General features: G+C 36.3%; 1 protein-coding gene across 5 annotated transcripts in view; it reads left to right on the forward strand.

Annotated features, from left to right (window-relative positions):
* tenm1 (teneurin transmembrane protein 1) overlaps positions 1–21,323 on the forward strand; it is a 212,099-nt gene that overhangs the window by 72,869 nt on the left and 117,907 nt on the right. For all 5 annotated transcript variants that reach the window (XM_077241257.1, XM_077241256.1, XM_077241259.1 and 2 more), the window contains exons 4-5: positions 7,417–7,654; positions 13,020–13,258. In XM_077241257.1, coding sequence (XP_077097372.1) covers positions 7,417–7,654; positions 13,020–13,258 — 477 coding nt within the window. The remainder of the gene's footprint in view (positions 1–7,416; positions 7,655–13,019; positions 13,259–21,323) is intronic.

Below are 21,323 nucleotides of genomic sequence, written 5' to 3' on the forward strand. Positions count from 1 at the left end.
GGTGCTCACTACTTATCAGATGCTTTTAAATTTCCTTGAGGTCAGGTTTTCGAGTCGCCACTAAATAACTGTTTTGTAAGCACCATGAAATAAACAAAATTTAAAATAAGCTACAGTAACCCCGAAAAATATGTTACCTCCGTAACGAGATGTAGGTCACCGAGGTAACCACGCATATGTTATGAATCGGTGGGCAATCGCATGCAACAAGTGCGGGTGTCCTTGCTATGTATGTTCGCATCTGTTTGTCTCTCAAAGGGTGTGACGAGAAAGAGAAGAGAAATTAATCACCTCATCCATTCTTCCCCTTTATCCATACTCTCTCTCACACACACACACTCAACATTATGCCCTTCAGAGGGGGGGGAGGGATTGGGGGGAATTGGGGGGGGGGGGGGGGTCACCTACCCTGGAGCATTATGGGAAACACGGGGATGGGGGGCGGGAGTGGAAGAGGTTTAAATGGTTTGGTTGGAATACTTAATATGACTGCGGGACAATGCGCAAACACACACACACTCACTCTCTTTCAAGCAGATGTGTAAATAGCTTGCGAATTGATCTGCGTGTTCCCACATACATTTTTCACCTCTCATTTTTCATCCCTCTGGGTGTTTGTGTCTGTCCACGTGTGCATGTGTGTTTGTGTTTGATTGATGCCTCCCGAGGTTGGTGAGTTAGTCATGCAACTAATTAATGGATTAGATTGTGGACTGAAGGCCGGCCTGGTGTATACACACATGCACGCATATACAATGAGAGAAATGCTGTTAGAGAATGCTGAATTTAATGAGAAAGGAAGGGACGGAGAAGGAAGACATAGGGACAGCGAGTATAACAAGCTCTTGTACCGTCAAGATTTCTTTTCCGGAGACGTTTAAAGTTCTACATATGGCAGGGAAGCAAATAACTGGCAGAAGATTTACTGTACGGCCGTTTGTGCATGTGTGCGCGCATGTGATAAAGTCTGTTGTAAATAGACTGTGTCGTATCTGATAAGCTCAATGAATAGAGGGCTATAAAACAGAGCAATGAATCTAGCCAGAAATTTATAGACAGACACACACACACACACACACACATATTGTCCCTCTTTCATCCCCCCCCACACACACTTTTATTTTACCTTATTTACTCTCTTGCACTCTGGATCGTTTTTCCATAAGGAATCTGCCTATAATTGGAGCGCACAACTGCAACAGTAAAGAAAGAAAATAGATAAAAGAACGGAGGGGCAAACAGATACAAGGTGAGGGAATAAAAGAGAGGGCTGATGTAAATAAAATAGCAGGGATGTCCAGTTGTAAAGTTTTATTGTGGGAGAGTTTGGACAGTAAAGGGCCCTCCAGGGGCCTCCTGCTCCAGGGGCCGGTTGTTAGACTGCAGAGGAGCATGAAAGCAGATGCAACTTAAGCATCAAAAGAAGAGCAGAGAGTATGATGCAACAGGCAGGTGGGTAGGTGACACATCAGCACGTATATAACTGAGGCAGACCTTATCTCTGAGGTACCGTGGCGGCAGTGGGGGAACATCTGTAAGGTTTCACGGCATGACTCATGGCAGCGAAGGTAGAGTCAAAGACTATCGCGGAGGCATCAGCGCATGAGTCACAGCAACAGCAGCAGATGTGGCACCGAAACCCATTGCAGAGGCTCTGCGCTGGGATTCACAGCAGATGTTTCTTTGTTTAGCAGTTTTCTTCAAGTTGTTAATATGCGGGAGCCACAAGTGTGAAAATTTTGTGGCGCACGCAGATCGGCTGTGTCAATCAATCTGAAAATAATTAAACAAAATAGTCATTGCGAGTAAATTTGGACTTAATTTAAAAAAAATCCCCCACAAAGTGCTATATTTGGAGGGTGTGGCATGTGTTTGTATGTGTGTGTGTTTTATGATGTGTGAACAAGACCAGCTGGTAAGGGTAAGCAAAGATGAAAGCTCAGTTAAAGCCAGTGATGCACCCTTGAAATGTGTCCCTGTTGAGCCTTACTGAGACGGAGTGTGGATTGAATGTTTCTTGTCATGAAACTTTGTGCTCTGAATGCTAAATAATTTATCTTCTTGTCTTCTTCTTTTTTATTTATAATTATTTTTTGACAATTTACCCTCATGTCATTCCAAATCCATATTTATGTGTTCTGTTAAACACAAAAATATAATTTTTAAAGAACTATGCTGGTTTCACTTCTCTATTTGATGACATGAGGCTGATTAAATTATGACTGAATTTTCAATTTGGGGTGAACTGTACTTTTAAGGCTTGAACCCCCAAAATTTTTTAAAATGGAATATGTATATTTATATATATAAATATACATATTTTTATTTACATCATAAAAAAGGTATATATATATATATATATATATATATATATATATATATATGTTTTTTTTTTACTAGAATTTTAATACAACTTATTACATTACAGTTTTCAAAACATGATGTTTTCAAAAGTCTCAATAACCAGAACAATTATAATTTAGTATCAGAGTCAGAGTCAGTATTTTTACCTGACACCAAATCGGCTGAGAATAGTAGCGAGAATAGTAGGCTGCTCGAACACTTGCCATTATGATTAGTCTTGGATAATACAGTACATTGACAAACACTGCAAATATTTATCGCTTCACTACAGATTTTAATGTGAGTATATCACTAAAATAGTTACCATTTGGCTAACTGTGCTAGTTCCCCAAAATGCAATTTGAATTGTGTGAGACAAACCTCAATATTGGAAACTTATGTTTGATTTTATTTAAAAAGATTAACCCCACCAAAATTCATTGTATGTGTGGCGAGCAGGACGAGCTTGAGGGCCGTGGGAGAACGGTGCGAGACAGGTTGTGTGATTGCTGATGAGCGACACCTGCACGACGCACCGGTCTCGTATCTCTCACGGAGGAGCGGAAGCATAAAAGGAGGAGCGACGACGGTGAAGGACGAGAGAGGACAGGCCTGGATTTATGTTGTGTTGTTTATGTTTTATTATGTGACAGCAGTCATCTGTGAGGAGCTGCTGCCTTTCACTTAAGTTTTGTATTTGTTTTATTTTGTTATTAAAGTCTTTAAATGTTCGCCGGTTCCCGCCTCCTTCTTCCCATAACAACGAACTGCGTTACAGTATGCATACTGCATTTCAAGGATGAGATATTTGCATTGTATTTTTATAGTACACAAACAAAATTAAAGCTCTGCTTTCAGAAGGCGATTTTGGCGGAGTTAAAATATTCTGAATTTGTATGTGAAAGTCTTGTAACATATTCGTCTGAGTCTTGGGAATAAGCAATCGATTCGAGTTTTAAATGGGGGTATAATTTCAAGCACACAATCCGTCTTGTGGCGTGTAAAGTGAAACGAGGGATGTTTGTCAGAATTTGCCTTGGTTCTATTGACCATGTGTCATAATAAGGTGTCTTCTCTGACAGATGAAGATTTGAGGATGTGAAGGTGGTGGTGGTGGGGGGTGTCATGTATCCGAGGAGACGGCTGTGGGTGAGATGGAACTGTAAATTTCCATAAGTGAAACAGATTGATTTTCTTAAAGTAATTTTGTAGTAAGAGGGATATTTAATAACGGGTTTATGGCTATAAGGTTTCCACCATCTCTCGCGCGTGCACACACATTACCACACATTATTTTTTGATAAGTTGATCCTCTCTTGGTTTTTGTATCTGTACCGAGAGAGCAATGCATAATAAGAGCAAGAAGGAAAGGATTAGATAGTTCAAGAGATAGGTACAGAGTGCGCTTATAGAGCGAGGATGAATTAGATAGCTATGTATTCTGCCGTCTTCAGTGCAATCAGTGTCATACACACATTGTCTGTGTGTGTGTGTGTGTGTGTGTGTGTGTGTGTGTGTGTGTGTGTGTGTGTGTGTGTGTGTGTGTGTGTGTGTGTGTGTGTGTGTGTATGTGTGTGTGTGTGTTTCCATGCTTGCCTCTTTCAGTCAAAGGTTTCTGCACTGGATTATGAGGGCCAAGCTCTGTTGCCATGGAGACCAGCCAGGTTAATGGTCCTTTGCTGTGTGCGTTCATGAGCGTGTGTGTGCAGCAGTTTTACTGTTGCTGTGTACGTGACACTGCTTCTCAAAAGACTGGTTTGAAGAAATAGCTAGAACACACACACACACACACACACACACACATTTACATCAGCACTGCACCTTTGCAAGACTGATTTTGTCTCAGTATTTCTAATTCTTGTAAAGTTAATTATGTATAAGACGCGTGTAATTTTTGAATTATAATTAAGAATGCATTATAAATTGTTACCTTATTGCTTATTTATATATTTAAAAAAACAAATATTGATATCAGTTGTTTATAAATCATGACAAACATTTAACGCTTTAAAAACCACTTTCCAAAGAAATTGGATATGCTTTAAGATCCCTTTCCATTCAGGAGTGCATGTCGGATTGACTAACATACAGCAACTGTGTGGATGCAATGATAACAGAGCCAGCTGTATGCATTCATGCAAAAAAATGAACAGTTTAAGTTAATTATTTGGGAGGGAGGGAGTTAATCTTTACCAACGATAATGTGAAATGCATAATCAGTAAATAATTAGCAAGGTTGATTTTCAAATTGTGTCCTAAATAATGCCATTTAGTTTAGATCTACTTGTAAAATATTATTCCTGTTTTAATCTCAGGTCTACAAATGTTCACAGTATGTGCATTAATATTCATACAAAGTGTTGTAGGCCTTATCAAAATCTTTTTCAGACCACACAGACAAACTCTTGTACTATGTGGTCTTTTATAGTAACCAATTTATCATTCCATTGGCTATATCTCTCAAAGCTGTACTCTCTAACAGGAGCAGCATTTTTTTTAGGAATATTTCATATCTATTATGAAGAGGACTCATTTGTCTAATTTAAACGGTATACTTTTTTCTAAATTAACAGCCATTCAACTTACATACTCTATAATATAATGATTTCTAAATTCACTTGTCAGATATAAAACTATGAAAAATACTTATTTGTAATTAGTTTATGTAAAATAATATAATTGAATAATATTCACCATTGATAGATAGATAGATGGATAGATAGATAGATGCATAAATGAACAGATGGATAGATAGATATATGCATAGATGGATAGATAGATGAATGGATGCTGGTGTATCAGAGGTAAATGTCTCTGTGTTTTATTCGCCGCTGGATCGATGAAGGATGGTGGTTTGATTACATTATATTCAGAGGTTTATTCCCATTCAAACCATTGTGCATTTACACTGTCTAAAACATCATACATTCTCATAGATCAGAGACAGTCTAATTTAATCAGCAAATCCAATCTAAATCAATGCTGTTCACTCTCAAGTCCACAGCCAAGTGAAATACAATGTATTTCTAAGTGCATTATATAATGGGGAAGTGATTTCAAGAGGAGAGAGAGGTGTTTGCAGGGTGAACCTAAATCCAGTGCAATCTTTTGGTGTGTGTGTTTGTCCTAATGTTCAACCACTATGCTTCTTGTGGCTTTTATTAACATTGTGGGTTTGCATTAAAAAAGTGCAAAATAGATTTTAAAGAGTGTTAATTTGAATGGATTCTGAGGTGATGGAGAGAGTAAAATAGCTCTTATTTAATGCAATCCCAGAGCTTTAAGAGTGAGGTTTCCTAATTGAATTTGTTCGGCTGCTCTCTTTGTGTCTGGGTCCATTCATGGAGATTGAAATTTAGAGCTTTGTGTGCACATGTGTGTGCTTTTGTGTGTGCGTCTTTGTCAAATCTCCAAATAGAAAGTGTTCTTCTCAGATTAGGAAGTAATTTTAGCTCTCAGAAGAGATTAGGTGAAAGGCATGAAGTGAAGGGACAGAGAAAAATAATAAAGAGAATATCTAGCTACCTAAAACAGATAGATAACCACGATCTGAGCCTAATAGAATTAGTCGGGAAGGATCAGGCTTTTGTGTGTGCGTTTGTGTATCATCCTTTTTTCCACCAGGGTGAGTTTAGCAGTAGGTGTAAGACCCTACGCTTAATTTTAAATGAGAGAAAAGAGAAACTGATGGAAAAAACACAGCATGTGTCCAGGTGCTGCAACATCACAGAGTTTCTGTGATCTTGCACTGTCTCAGAGAAGACTGATGCAGACACTTGTGGATGCTTATTGTGATGCTTTTACAGACCTTTCAGCTAGCTGTAATTCAAGTAGAAGCTTTAAGCCTAAGTATCTTTAAGTAGAATGTGTTGTTTTACAAAGATAGAGTGAACAACTGAACAAGCCTGAATGAGAAAAGAGCTTTAGTAACACTTTGCTTGAAGCCTTTGTGTACAATGCATTCTAAAGATATTTTTTTATAAAGGTAAGTTATATAATTAATTATGTATTTTTATGTCTTAATTGTAACCACGTCTATAGTGCTATAATGTAGTATTGCCACTTTAAACAAATACCTCTTGCCATAGTTGCCTGTAACAAGTTCTACATTCAATAGCAAATGTTTGAGTTGCTACAAAGTATCCGGAGCTTAAAAAAGCTTATGCTTTTTGTTTGTTTTACAATATTTATTTGTGCAGTTTTGTTTCCAAAGCTTGATTAATGTGATTTTTTTTCTAGAAATAAATCTAAAATAAATATAATAAAACTTATATAAGTTTGTAATAGAATAAAAGAAAAAAGGCCAAGATGAGTAATAGGGTTTCAAGTAACAAAGTTGCAGATTTAGGCTAAATTAAGTTAGAGTAGATGGGAACTAAGTTTAGTTTTTTAGTTATTGATGAGCTTATATTTAGTTACAGGATTCAGTGGTTGAGCTTAGCTAATGGGCTCAATGCGCTAATATTTGTGTAAAAAATTACAAAATGAAAAGATTATTTATTTATTTTTATAATATTATCTAATATAAGTTTTCTCTATTTTTTTTTTTATTTAGTTATGTTTTAGAAAGGGTCCAAATTATATTCCTGGGAGTGACAATTTTATGGAATAAATTGAAAAATTAATTTAATATAATTTTAACAGATTATGTCATAACTATGATGCATCAGTAACGCAGTATAATGCACATGATACACATTGTATAACTCAGGAAATTGGATGCTGATGATGTATTTTAATGCATTATGCTTTTATATATCATACACAATGCCATACACATGATTACAAGCTTTAGGACTTTAAAATGCATAAAGAATAGACGTTTAATTCATTATACATACTTGCTACAAGTGAAGTGTTACGGAATAGAGGCTGTACAAGAAACAGGGGTGGGGGGATTTTTAAAAGGATCCATTTCTCTCTCAGGAAATGAACACTTTGGAACACTGTCATTTAATATTATAATTACTTCTCTCTCTCTCTCTCTCTCTCTCTCTCTCTCTCTCTCTCTCTCTCTCTCTCTCTCTCTCTCTCTCTCTCTCTCTCTCTCTCTCTCTCTCTTTCACTTTCAAGATCTCCCTACCAGCCCCGTGGCTCAGTTCACCTTTCGACCCCTGCCCCCTCCTCCTCCGCCGCCCCACGCTTGCACCTGTGCCCGTCCAGCACCGGCTCCCCTTCCAGAGGTGGTGCAGAGGAGTACGCTGCCTGCCCGGTGCCAACCGCTGGAATCTGGGAATAAAGCTGGACAGGATGACAACGGGCAGACGCACAATACCTGGGCACTGAACAGCAACATACCACTAGAGACCAGGTGAAATATGAACACGCACACACACACATTTGTTTTTCTATTGTGCCTGGGGACTTTCCATTGAGTTCTATTGTTTGATACTGAAGTAATGATGTTTTCTGTCCATTAACCCTACGCCTAAACAGCAGCTTTCGGGATTCTTACATTCTCATTAAGACATTTAGTGTTTTATAAAGCCATTTTCTTCAGTTCTTCATTGGAACCCACATTATAATCAAAATATTTTCAATTACAAAAAACAAGTTAAAACTTTAATTTAATTTCATTGTAAAAGCTGGGTAGTAGAATAGAGATAGAAATGACTAAATCATCTTGTCTTCAAGCGAAAGAGAATATGCATGAGTGTTTGTCTGTGAACGACAGATGGAGAGAGATATGATGATGATGATGATGATGATGAAGATGAGTATTGAGGGTTGACCTACTCTTCTGAAAGAGAGAAATGGGAGAGTAAATAAATGATGAAGGATAGACATGTCCGCTTTGAGGGAGGAAATGAAGCTGTCTTCCTTGACTGATTGTCTTACACGTACACAAACCCCAAAGATATTGATGAAAATGAAAGCTGCGTGCGCGTGAATACATATGAGCGCATGTATGCTGGCTTTTCTAGATTTCCAGCAAGGTGAATTTGTCAGTAGCGGTCAAACTTCTTTTGACTGAGAAGTTGAACAAACAATCGTATCTGAGTCACATATCCACTCTGATGCTGATAGCTGTTATGTACCTGGAGAGATGTTAATTGTTTTATAAAGATTTGCCATATTGGTCAAGCGTGTAGGGTTCTTTGTCATGTTGTGATTAAATAAAGACACAATTATACAAATCCAGCTATCTCCAAACAATAGCTAATAACAGATTTTTTGAACTATGCTAAGCACTGCAGCACCTTTCCTAAACCCACCATTAGCAACAGACAGCAATGGAATGTTTTTGCTAGCGGCTGTTAGAGGAATGCTGGGTAATTTAGCCATTTACATATTTTTCCAGCAGCATCAGTCCTATTTTTTTAAATATCACTTTTTATCACTTTTCTGTTTAAAGGAGATTGAAATGTCTGAAAGAAGCCAACAGTAAAAGTGTAGAAATATAACCTCACTTGTTTATGGAGTTTAAATGGCCATACACTTTGGCTTGTAACATGACACAGAGTGAATGCCACCCATTCAGATGTTTTCTTTGAGATTTGGGGGTTAAAGAAAAGCAGATTTACAAATTTAAAAAATCTTGCCAACTGCTGCAAGAAAAGTCCTCAGGTTAAAGGGTTGCATGAGAGATTCTGGCCAAACCGAGCCGAACGGGCGATGACATTGGCGTTGTATCGAGAACGTGTCATTGCCATGGTGATGTCTATACCTGCTGACATGTTGCTCTCTCCCAAATGAACTTTCTCAATTAAATCTGGATCGATAGACCAACATTAATGCACAGAGAAGAATCTCTCCCATCAGCATATTATTCTCAACACTCGCTGATTCAGTCGCCATACACTGTATATGTACTGTATATACAGCATGGAATACAGTAAATGATATCATATGAGATTTTAATACAAAGAAGCAGCATTCCCATGCATACGTCTCCCATCATATTTTTACCAAGTGGATTTCAATTTTTAACTTCCCTAAACTTAGTTGCCCAATTATATATATATATATATATATATATATATATATATATATATATATATATATATCAACTATATTTTTGATGTGCAGACATATTTTGTATTTTAACAATAAAAATATACTGAAATTTATTTTTATTTACTATCTCAATAGGTTTCATATATAGTATATAATGAAATATTGAATAATTAAACATTTTAATATATAATATAAAATATTTATTCAAATATCTCGATTTGATCAGTCAAGTTGAAGCTGCTCTTTTCCATAAAATGGAAATGCATGTTGATTACTTGCTGGCTTAAAGGTTGTTTTAATGTCTTTTCTTGCATTTGGCCGCCTAGTGACTCAGGTGTTCTGTATAAAAAAATCTGTGTTATTTCAATCTGAGATTGTTTTCTGTATGCATGTCATATTTCACAGTTTTTCAAAAGTGTTTGGTTTAAAAACAATACCTTCCTTGACTATGTGAATTGAAGGCTCTGATATTTTAGTGGGGGGAAAAAGCAGTCAGTGGAATAGAATATTTATTTTGAGACTGTAGGAATCTGATTTGTGAAACTGTGATCTCATTTGTTCACACCTGCTCTTTTCTTTCTCTCTTTTTGTCCTTTTCCTTCGTCTCAATCCTTCTCTTTGTTTTTCTAAGTGTTAATTGTTATTTATTTATTCTACAGTAAATAAAAACAGGATTAGTTCTGCGTGTCTAAGTGTGAAATTAACGTTCTCTTTTTTAATGGCTGAGGTAAACTGTAATTTTTCTCTCAGTCTCAAGCCTCATTTTACCATTGCATGCTCATTTAAACGCTCCTTTCAGGGCTTTGTTCGGCATCCCTGTAAGACACTATAAACAAATAACCAAAACTTGCTTGTGTGTGTCTGCTGGGTGCTTTCTCATTGACAGTACTTGGCTTGTATTTGACCCTGAAACAGTATATGAGTTTTTCTTGACATTTCGACGTTGCATCCTGCTGCTTTTGTCATTAAGTCACTATGGTAGGAAAGCATTTTAATTAGGGCTGTCAATTAAATGTATTCATGTAGTACAATCACTTATATAAAATATTTGCTACAAAATTTAATGGACAGATGGACAAACTGGATTTTTCAAAATAATTTGATATTTGGAAAAAACAATATATTGGCATCTAATGTCGCTTTTTACAATGTCCATTCAGTGATTTACTTGTCAGCCATAATAATATATATTGTATTACAGTTTTTTTTTGATTGCTAAATGACAGTGAGCACAACTGGAGCTACATGTGCAAGACTCTAACTACAGTCTGCACAGCAACAGTCACCTGAGCTGAACAGTTCACATCACCTGCAAAACTCATTCCAAGCAACACAACTCTTAACACATGGCTCAAAACAGGCTCAGTGCAGCCAAACACTACACAACCCTCACTGAGATAACACAAACTGTCCCTCAGAACACACTGAGAGCATCAAACACCAATACAGAAAATACAAATTTTTGCATCTTTACAGTTTGAACAATTTCAGTGACTTCATACAAAGTAATAATTTCTTCAAAGAAAAGAGTGACATTCTTTCACATGATTTATTTAAATTTTTAGAACATAACAATTCTTTAAGGTAAATGAAAATTTAGTTTGCAGTTTGCTTCAATAGTCTGTAGTAATTTACGGAATTACACTAATGAGAAAAAAGGTAGAAACTTAAAGTACATACTGTAATTCAAACAATTAACAAACAAGGCCTGCTTAGCCTTTCAGCTGAAATTGCAATCAGCAGTGTTTGAAAGGCACACGGCTGAAATCTATTCGGTTTTGAATGTGTGGTTCACAGTTTTGACAGCAGTGTGTTAGCATTTGAACAAAGTGCTGTAAATCCACAGTGTTGTGCAGGTTGTGGTTAAAGTCATGGGATAAGTGTGTAGAGTTTTGAAAACAGTGTTCAAGCAATGAAAAACGAACTAGAGTTTGGTCCACATGAACTGCTGCTGTGCAGACTGTAGTTAGAGTTTTGCACATGTAGCTCCAGTTGTGCTCACTGTCGTTTAGCAATTGAAAAAAACTGTATAATATATCAAAAGAATTGTGTAATGCAATCTGCATATCATGCAATCAATTTGATTAAAATAGTTTATATTAAAACAACCTTAATTGTTATATTTGTATGTGCTTTTTCAAGTCTCCTTGTGTAAATTTGTAGGGCCCAAATGTTCCTGGAAATATAATGAAACCTGAAACGATCTATTTTGTGGGGTCCTTTGGGAAGTCACAACAATGAAAGCAACATCATAAATGGACTAAACAGTGGTTCAATAAAAATCAAAAATTACCAAAAGCTGTGTGTAGGGGGTAGGGTTTTGTTTTGGGTGTAGTAATTAGCTTAATTTAAACAACAGATGGTAAGTCCCTACTATAATATAAACAGAGGCGTGCGTGTGCGTGCGTGCGTGTGCGCGTGTGTGCGCGTGTGTGCGTGTGTGTGTGTGTGTGTGTTTAGTTTTTCCTATCATCTTCAATCCATATTGATGTCATCATGCGTTTTTGCCTCATCAGCATATTAACTTGTAAATGTGTTTAGACTGATCTACCTTTTAATGATTTTGGTCCTTTTTATTGATTGACCCTTTGTGCCTTTGGAAGAGTTGCACACGTTTATCCTGTTCCAACACTAGCTGATGTTGCAAAGGGATCAATTGCTGTTGAGAATCTATGTGTATCTTGGGAATTTGAAGATCTTTCTTCTGTTGCCTTTGGACTTTTAACCTAAAAACTTTTACCAATTTCCCCATGGCTATATGTCAATCTGTCTGTCATCGTGATGACACGGTTAAACGGCCGTGTATCTGCTCCTGTGTGTTGCACAACTAGCCGGACGTCATGATAAAAAAAGGAAACTTTGATTTTAAAATGAAAGAATAACTACATAGGGCTTTAAGAAGTTGGATTGACTTGACCTGTCCTGCATTGTACTGGATATACTTAATCTAAATCTAATTCATGCTACATTTTTTTTCTTATTAATATAATTGTTATGCGTGCTGTTTTTGACTACATATTAATTGAAAAAGACTGCTTAGATTACTTCTTACATTTTCTAAAATACCTTGTTTTTTTACACCAAAAGTGTGAATTTAAAAAAGCTGGGAGTTTTAGTGATTTTTTAAAAAAAAGCTACAAGATTATTAAAATGGTGGAAAGAAATTACAGTGTACACCTAAAATATACAAACATTGCTCTTAAACATTCATATAAATTTAAACCTTTAATGTCTGTACAGAGATTTTTTTAAATTGTTATTATATTTTTTTTATTTGGTAAATGCCCACCATTGTAAAATAGTGCAAGGCAACACAAGGACTGTGTATCTCTTAGTAAATTGTTTGTAAAAAGCCATGTAAACCATGTAAAAAGTAGGCAACTTTTAATTACTGTAAGAATGGACTCCTCTACATAATTAATATCATAATTAATCTAAGGGATGTTATCTATTAATTAAGGCTCATTAATCTCTGGTGCTAAATATCTGTAATTAAAATCACGTGAGAGCAAATGACTCCAATTAGTACCCAAAGCAAGTGAGAGTAATCACACACTCCGATTGCACCTCTCTCTTTTTCTCACACCGTCTCTCTGTTGCTCTCTCTGTCTCTCTTTGACTCTGTCTTTCAGGTGTAATTTATTTTTGGATGTATTTTCATGATCAAATTGATTAACAAATCAAATCGAACATAACACAGTGATTCCTTTCCTTTACAGGCACTTCTTGTTCAAGCACGGTTCGGGTTCGTCTGCCATTTTCAACGCAGCCAATCAGAATTACCCTCTGACATCCAGCACGGTGTATTCGCCGCCTCCGAGGCCTCTACCCAGAACCACCCTCTCCAGACCACTCTTCTCATTCAGTAAACCCTATCGCTGCTGTAACTGGAAATGTACGGCTCTGAGTGCCAGCGCAATTACGCTGACTCTCGCTCTACTGTTGACGTACATCATCGGTGAGTGTCTTATCTCTCCACCTCTGCTGCATGTCTCTCTCTCTCTCTCTCTCCTTCCATGGCTGCTGTCATGCTGGTTGGGGTCATATGGAATTAGCAGAACTCACACTGTGAAAAACTCTATTAGAGAGATGAATATTTATGAACAAGGGATGAGGGAGAACGAGAGATGAAAGAGTAAATATCCCACAAGGCCGTTCAGAGGTTAATGGTGTTAAAGTTTTGTTTAGCCAAGTCACCGTGTGTGTGTGTGTGTGTTTGTGTGTGTGTGTGAGAGAGAGAGAGAGAGAGAGAGAGAGAGAGAGAGAGAGAGAGAGAGAGAGAGAAAGAGAGAGAGAGAGATGAACTTAATTTTCTCTGCTTTCACTCTTTCACAGGCATTTCCCTGGAAAATCTCACTAAAAAAAATGATGTGTGTTTTAGAGAAAAACATTAGGGTAAAAGGTTTCATCCATTAACGCTTGAAAGGCTGCAGTTAATAAAGTTTCTGGTCAGAAGTTCACACGGCAGCCTCTTAAACACTAATCATGTGTCTGGGAGTATGTTTCTCTCTAATGAAACGAGGACCTGTGCAATTCCCAAACACGTTATAATGATTTCTTGAGAATCTGACATTCATGATGTTCATTTCTACAATTATGTGCAGTGTTTATCTGTTGTGAACACATTCAGTTTGGAATTACGGCTTTCCAAAATCATTTCTTTATGCAAGAACAGAGGCAGAGACCTTACAGGAGCAAATAGAATTTCAGAAATTAAAACTATTATGATCATTTACATTTACATTTAATCATTTAGCAGAAGCTTTTATTCAAAGCGACTTACAAATGAGGAGAACAAGCAATCAGACCAACAAGAGGGCAACAGTATACAAGTTCTGTAACTAGTCTCAGTTAGTCTAGCACAGTACACATAGCAAGGTTTTATTTTATTTTTTAAAGAAAAAAAAAACAAATAGAATAGAATAGAAAAGGTAAGTGCTAGTATTAATTGACCAGGTGATGAGTGCTGACGAAAAAGATGTGTAAAGACGGGTAGAGATAGGCAGGTCATTCCACCAGCTGGGATCAGTCCAGGTAAAAGTTTGTGAGAGTGATGTTGTGTATCTTTGGGATGATGGCACCACGAGGCGTCATTCACTTGCAGAACTCAAGCTTCTGGAGGGCGCTTAAGTCTGAACTAGCGAGTTTAGGTATATTGGTGCAGAGCCAGTGGTTGTCTTGTAGGCAAACACTCTGTGCCTTGAATTTGATGCGATCGGCTATTGGCAGCCAGTGCAAACTGATGAAGAGAGGTGTGACCTGGGCTTTCTTCGGCTCTTTGAAGACCACCCTCGCTGCTGCATTCTGGATCAGTTGGAAAAGCTTGATAGTACATGCCGGAAGGCCCGCTAGGAGAGCATTACAATAGTCCAGTCTGGAGAGAACAAGAGATTGGACAAGGAGTTGTGTGGCCTGCTCTGATAGGAAGAGTCTAATCTTGTATATGAATGTTGTATAAAGCAAAACTGCAGGATGCGACCATTGTTGTTATATGGTCTGTGAAGCGTTCATAAAGTAAATGTTAATTGAATTATAATTTGTGCCAATTCATTAAGGGGTTGGTAAGAATTTTTCTCTTATGAGTTTAGTCTCTTATGCTCACCAAGGCTGCATGTATTTGATCAAAAATACAGTAAAAAAACAACAAAAAAACAATAATATTCTCAAATATTATTACAATTTAAAATAACTGTTTTCAATTTTTAAAATATTTTAAAATGCAATTTATTCCTGTGATGGCAAAGCTGAGTTTTCAGTAGGCATTACATCCATTTAACCTCACTTTTGATCAGTTTAATGAAGTATTAATTTAATAAATTCAAAACCAAAAAATCATACTCATCAACATTGACTGTAACCGGTAATGTGTGTGTATATATATTTATTATTATTATTTACATATATTATTTATATATATATTATTATATATTATTTAAAGAATGCTGAACACAATTTGCTCTGCAGGTCAACGTTTTTTTTGTTGAATAATGGCAAATGAGTCAAATTTTACCCACAGATTTTTTTCCTCATGAAATATTTGGGTGTACAGGAATAATAACTATTCCTTTAATTATGCCAGAGAAAAGATTTGCTCTGTGTGTGTGTGTGTGTGTGTGTGTGTGTGTGTGTGTGTGTGTGTGTGTGTGTGTGTGTGTGTGTGTGTGTGTGTGTGTGTGTGTGTGTGTGTGTGTGTGTGTGTGTGTGCACACATGTGCATGCTCTGGAGATGTGCCTTTAATGATCGTATGGTGTCTTTCACCCCATTGTTAGTGGCACCCTGTCTAAACAGATGCACTCCGTCTGCTTTGTCTCTTAACGTTCATTCTTATCCAACAATCTAAATGTGTTCTCAGTTCATTTTCTGTGCAAATGAAGGGAAGCAAAGGGATAAAAGGAATAAAGATAAAGAGGAACATAAAGAACGAATGAATCTGCATTATCTTCACATGCTGAACAAAAACTTTTGTCCGGTTGAGTAAAAGCATCACAGATGAGAAGAAAAGGACCCATAAAACATGGTAACTGCAAATGTGACTGTGTTGTGTGCCGGTGCTCAAGTGTATTTTAATTGGCCAATAGGCATATCGTAAATATTCTATCTAAAACATAGCATTGTCTTTTAGGGTAGTGTTAGGATTGGGTTAAGGTTAGAATCAGGCCAATGTAATTCTTCAGGAAAACTGTGGATTATCAGTTGCGACCAAGGTTATAATCGTTAACGAAAACGAACGAAAAAACGAAAACTAGGTGGGAAAAAACATTGTCGTTAACTAAAATAAAAATAAAAACGAGGCATTACAAAAAAACGATAACTAACTAAAACTGTAATGTGTGTTTGGCAAAACTAACTAAAATAAAATAAAATAATAGAGTAAATGTCCTTAGTTTTCGTCTTTGTCAATGTCTTTCATTTTTAACGCTATTTAAAACACGCAGTGTTCAGCTGCATTTCCTTTCCCTGCTCTCCCTCCGTCTCTCTGTCACATGCACGCGCGCACACACACACACACACACACACACACACAGCCCCTCCCCTCCGTGCACACCGCGTCTCCATGAAAACGAGGGTTCGACGTTGAAAGCAAGTTCGCGAAAGGTTGGTATCTCGTGAACACCTTTACACAATCACACATTAAAAAGTGGTGCAAAAATATTTTTAATTCTGAATACATTATTGTCTGTGTGTTAATGTCGACCCGAGAAGCGATTGCGCCTTCTTTAGAAAGTTATCTAGTCGCAAATTTGAGGTAAAATGCACTTGGGTTGTCGATATCAAAAATATAAGCTGTGATTCAAATATTAAATAATGTTATGTCATTATTCAATACAGATGAGTAGCCGGTCCGACATTAATTTTATGGCCCGCGTCATGCAAAAGATGAATGCACTTTTTATTTTATTTTTAGTTCAAAGGTTGTGCGAATGTTAGACAGTGTGCCTTATATGTAGCCTATATGTTTAATACCGCGGAGTCGGACGCTTTGGATAATCCGTGGGTCAATTAATAAAAAAATAACACTTATATCGTCATTGCGATGTGTGTGGAATGTTTAATGTAGCTTTATATAGCTACTTGATATCTCCGAAATGTAACCATTAACTTGATAAGCGCAACAAATAGCGAAACAAGCGGTAAAGCTGTCAGTTTGTGTGTGCTAGGCAGAGCTCGTGCATTCAGAGCTGCGCACTTTCAATTGCGTAATTTAAATATCACACTTTAATTATTTATAGCTCATAACTTATAAAAAATAAAATAAAACAAGGTGTTATTACTATATGACAAATGATAGACAGCTATACAGCGCGCTATACAGCGCGCAAGGACTGAATTGAGCTCTCTTTCGCGTCTGAATGGACAAATACACAGCATTATGTATAAATGTCCGTTTTGGAGAGTATTCATGCAAACACAGTCAGTTATGTCTTTACAGAACATACAGTTGTGAGAATATCGGATGTGCATCAGTGCAATTGGATCTGCACTCGGTCTTAAAGTGACAGTGCGTAATAAACCTAATGCCGTCTGTGCACTTAATATCAATCAAACAACAAAATAAAAAGAGAAAAGAATTCACTGCTCTTTAATGAGAAATAGCCTGTATTTGCTCAATGATTTTCTCCATGTATTTTGAGTTTTTTAATACTCTTGAGTATTATTTTTGTTTTAATACATTTTTAATCTACTTTTTTGTTCCAGATTTTTTTAATTTTTATTTTCATATTCAGTATTACTTTAAATCGGACAAAGACTAGCAATACTTACCTTGCAAGGAGGTTTTTAATACTCTGTTTGGGTATGAACTCTTTTTTTGTGCTTAATTTTAATAATTAATATTGCTAGAAAACTGTTAATCCACTTTTTTGTTCCAGATTTTGTTTCACGTTCAGTATTAGCCTACTTTAAATAGGACAAAGACTAGCAAGACTTACCTAGCAAGATAGGCAATACACAATATTTCTTACTTATTTAGAAATGCAGTTTATGTCGTCTTTAGTTTATTTGCTATTTAGTTTTTTTTCCTGGCACACGTCACTTACACATTTTGCAGACTGTTTACATATTTGTGCCCATATGTACATTTTATGTACTGGTTTTATTGTTGAATAGATATTTCTAAAATTGTATGATGTTTTCGTTGAGTTATTATTACACAATTCTTTTTCTGACCTTTTTGAATCTTGCCCCTGACAAATAACCCAAAATCCAAAAAAAGACTAAAACTAACATTAAAACTAATAAAAACTAAACTAAAACTAAGCATTTTCAAAAAATAAAAACTAAACTAAACTAGCAAACCCACTTTAAAAACTAATTAAAACTAAACTGAATTTGAAAACAAAAATTCAAAACGAAATAAAAATAAAAACTAATGAAAAATGCAAAACTATAATAACCTTGGTTGCCACACATATAATTTCACTGATTGTTTCGTGAAATCTGTGGAATGGAAATGGGGAAAAACTAATGGAAAAAATATTACCATATCATTCTTCAATTTTGTTTTAAAAAGTGTTGATGTTATTATTATTATTATTTTATTTTTTTATCTGTTTTCTATGTGCTTGTATTTAATCTAGAGTATTACTTTAAAAATGGTAGAAATTGTTCATTGGAGCTGAGACTAATGCACTGGTAACTGAAATCGTGATCAAATTAGCCAAAAATAATAATAATAATAATAAAATAAAAAAACACACACAGGGTGAGATTTGTGTAATTTTATGGATGATGGATTTTAAAGGAAATTTAAAATCATAGTTAATCATAAGATCTTTCTGTTGAAGTTTTTCTGTTCAGGTATGAGTATATAATTATCATTAGGGAAAGAATAAGAGACAGTATTGGGTTCACAGTTTAGATTAAGGTCAGATGTTTTCATAGAGTGTTTATCGTAAAAGAAGGGTTTTAATTGGTCTGTGTTTATTTAATTGAATGAATTTAATGAGGCTGTATCATCTGACCTCACCACAATTTTTACTTTAACAAGCACACGTTAGCTACCAGACTTGCACACACTATTAAGACATTAAGTGGTGTGTGTGTGTGTGTGTGTGTGTGTGTGTTTGTTATGTCCTAATTGAGTCAAGGATCCTGCAGGGACAAAGAGAGAGAGGCAATCAATAATTGTTGATGAAAATGTATCAAAGGCGCTGCGTGAATCGGTGTGTTTGTGTGTATGTGTGTGTGTGTGTGTGTGTGTGTGTGTGTGTGTGTGTGTGTGTGTGTGTGTGTGTGTGTGTGTGTGTGTGTGTGTGTGTGTGTGTGTGTGTGTGTGTGTGTGTGTGTGTGTGTTAGAGTGAGAGAGGGTTTTAGACATTATACTTTTTTTCTTTTTTTTTACATTATGATACGCTGACCCATAATAACAATGCAGAGTGGCAAACATTTTATTACGCATTTGAGGTTTTTTTTGGGTGTGTGTCAAAGGCAGGTTTCTGTAGGTTTGTGTTAAATGGGAGGTGTTTTTGTATGAGTGCAATGACCCAGATAGCAGCTGATAGTATCCAGGGGACTAAGTAAGATGGTTTCAGTGAGACGAACCTCCATCTATCCAAACTAAAAATGTCAGCACAAAAGCTAAAATGTCCAGTCACATCAGCCAGGTTTTAATTATCTTGATTTATGGAGCTACAATGGCTTCAAAATCTACCAGAAGATATCAGAAATCAAAGATAATGTTAAAGGAAACGAAATTACCTGTTAGACTCTTTTAAATGTACTTTTTAAATTATATGTGTTAACACTTTACAATATTTGTCCAGTTTCTTTTTTATTTTATTATTTTTTAGCAAAGCCTATGTGAGAGGCCTAATACACTCTAAAAATGCTGGGTTGTTTCAATTTATATTTTTATAAATATGGGTTTGTCCATATTTGACCCAAACATGGGTTGAAACAACCCAGCATTTTTTAGGGTGTATACTGTAGTGTACACTGAATGGGCAGTTTGAATTTAAATTTCTGCCATCACATTCAAGCATTTCAGGATGAGCTGAATTGCAATATATGATATTTTTGGACTGGGTCGGGGAAAATTTGATCTCTCAAAATATGATTCCTTTAACTTACTTCACCAAATAAACAATGGAGAAAATAAAGTGAGCTCTCTCTTCTGATTCTAGTAAATGGCTCTGTTGAGCTGTGATTTGCTACAAGAATATACAGGGTCCGTGACATCAAAAACTTTAAAAACCATCAGGCTTATGTGATTAAATGACTAGCTTTAGAGATGAACTGGACAACCTTATTCATTCCAGAAAATCTTTTTATTGAATGTGGATTTACTGAATCTGAATCCACTGGTAAATGATGGAGTGATGCAGGAATGAAGTAGATGGAGCGGTGTAGGACATGGCAGTACTGAAATAGGTGAGGCATTGTGAGGGTGTGGCAAGCTGAGACTGGGTGGAGAAGGCAGGGACCCATTCAACATTAAACGTGCAAAAGGCCATGGAGCAGGAAGCAGTAGACATATGGGTATGAGCGTGGGTGTAGTTTTCTCTCCGGTGAATCTGGCATCCGCTGCTGTATTATTCATTTTCACTTTATACACACATGCTGTTTGTGATGTTACTTTCTACCTAACACATGCATAATACAGCAGCCATATATGAGATCTATATGCATATACACGTACACATTTTTACTAGGGTTGTCAGTCTCGATTGAAAGATTCCATGCAAGTCATTGCTTTCATCTTTCACAATAATGAAATGTCTTTAATCATCTTCCTTTTGCGTATTTTCACAGCAAATATAGATGTAAACAAATAATTAGATTAAGTGAACAGCCATAGTTTTTACACACACATACACTCACTAAGTATTTTTTTTGCAATTTTACTAATTTTAAGTTGTGAAAAACACTTAATTGCTTCAACAGCAGTTGAAAATGGATGCACGTTTATGGATCATAATTTGTCTTTTTATGATCAAAACACTAGATCAATGAAAAAACCCCACTAGATCCCAGAAGACCCCACTCAGCAGAGTGGTTTTCTGCCATTTCCCTTTAAAGGGAAGAAATCAAACAGTTGAATTTTGTGTATCTGTGTGTGTTTGCATGTTTGCTTCCAGAGGATAAAGACACACCCTTAGGCTAAGCAATAGGGGGTTTCGGCTGATGGATAGGAAAGCATGTTATTCAGAGAACACCTATAGACCTTATGCGCCAGAGAAACGCGTGCACAGCCAATTGTAGTCTCTGAACTTCTGTTTTTGTGGTTGCTCTGTATATTTTTATGGCCTCTGTGAAGTGGACTTACTTATTTTAGAGTTTTGAAAAGTTATCATAAGCATTGTAATGTTTTAACGTTTGTCATAACAAAAGTGAGTAGATCGGGAAGAATTTAAAACGAGCGGTAAATTCATAAATCCCTAAGATCTTACCTTCATGCTATGGAAATACAAACCGGAAGACAGAACACAACGAGTGCAGTGCTGAAAAGCGGTGGAGCTACATAAGGTCTATACCCTTGCTTTTGTATATTTGGTTGCCTTTGTGAGTGGAATGCCATGGTCAC

Source organism: Siphateles boraxobius, unplaced genomic scaffold, assembly GCF_051911475.1.
Source record: "Siphateles boraxobius isolate OS27281-9 unplaced genomic scaffold, OSU_SipBor_1 24, whole genome shotgun sequence".
Classification (NCBI taxonomy): Eukaryota; Metazoa; Chordata; class Actinopteri; order Cypriniformes; family Leuciscidae; genus Siphateles; species Siphateles boraxobius.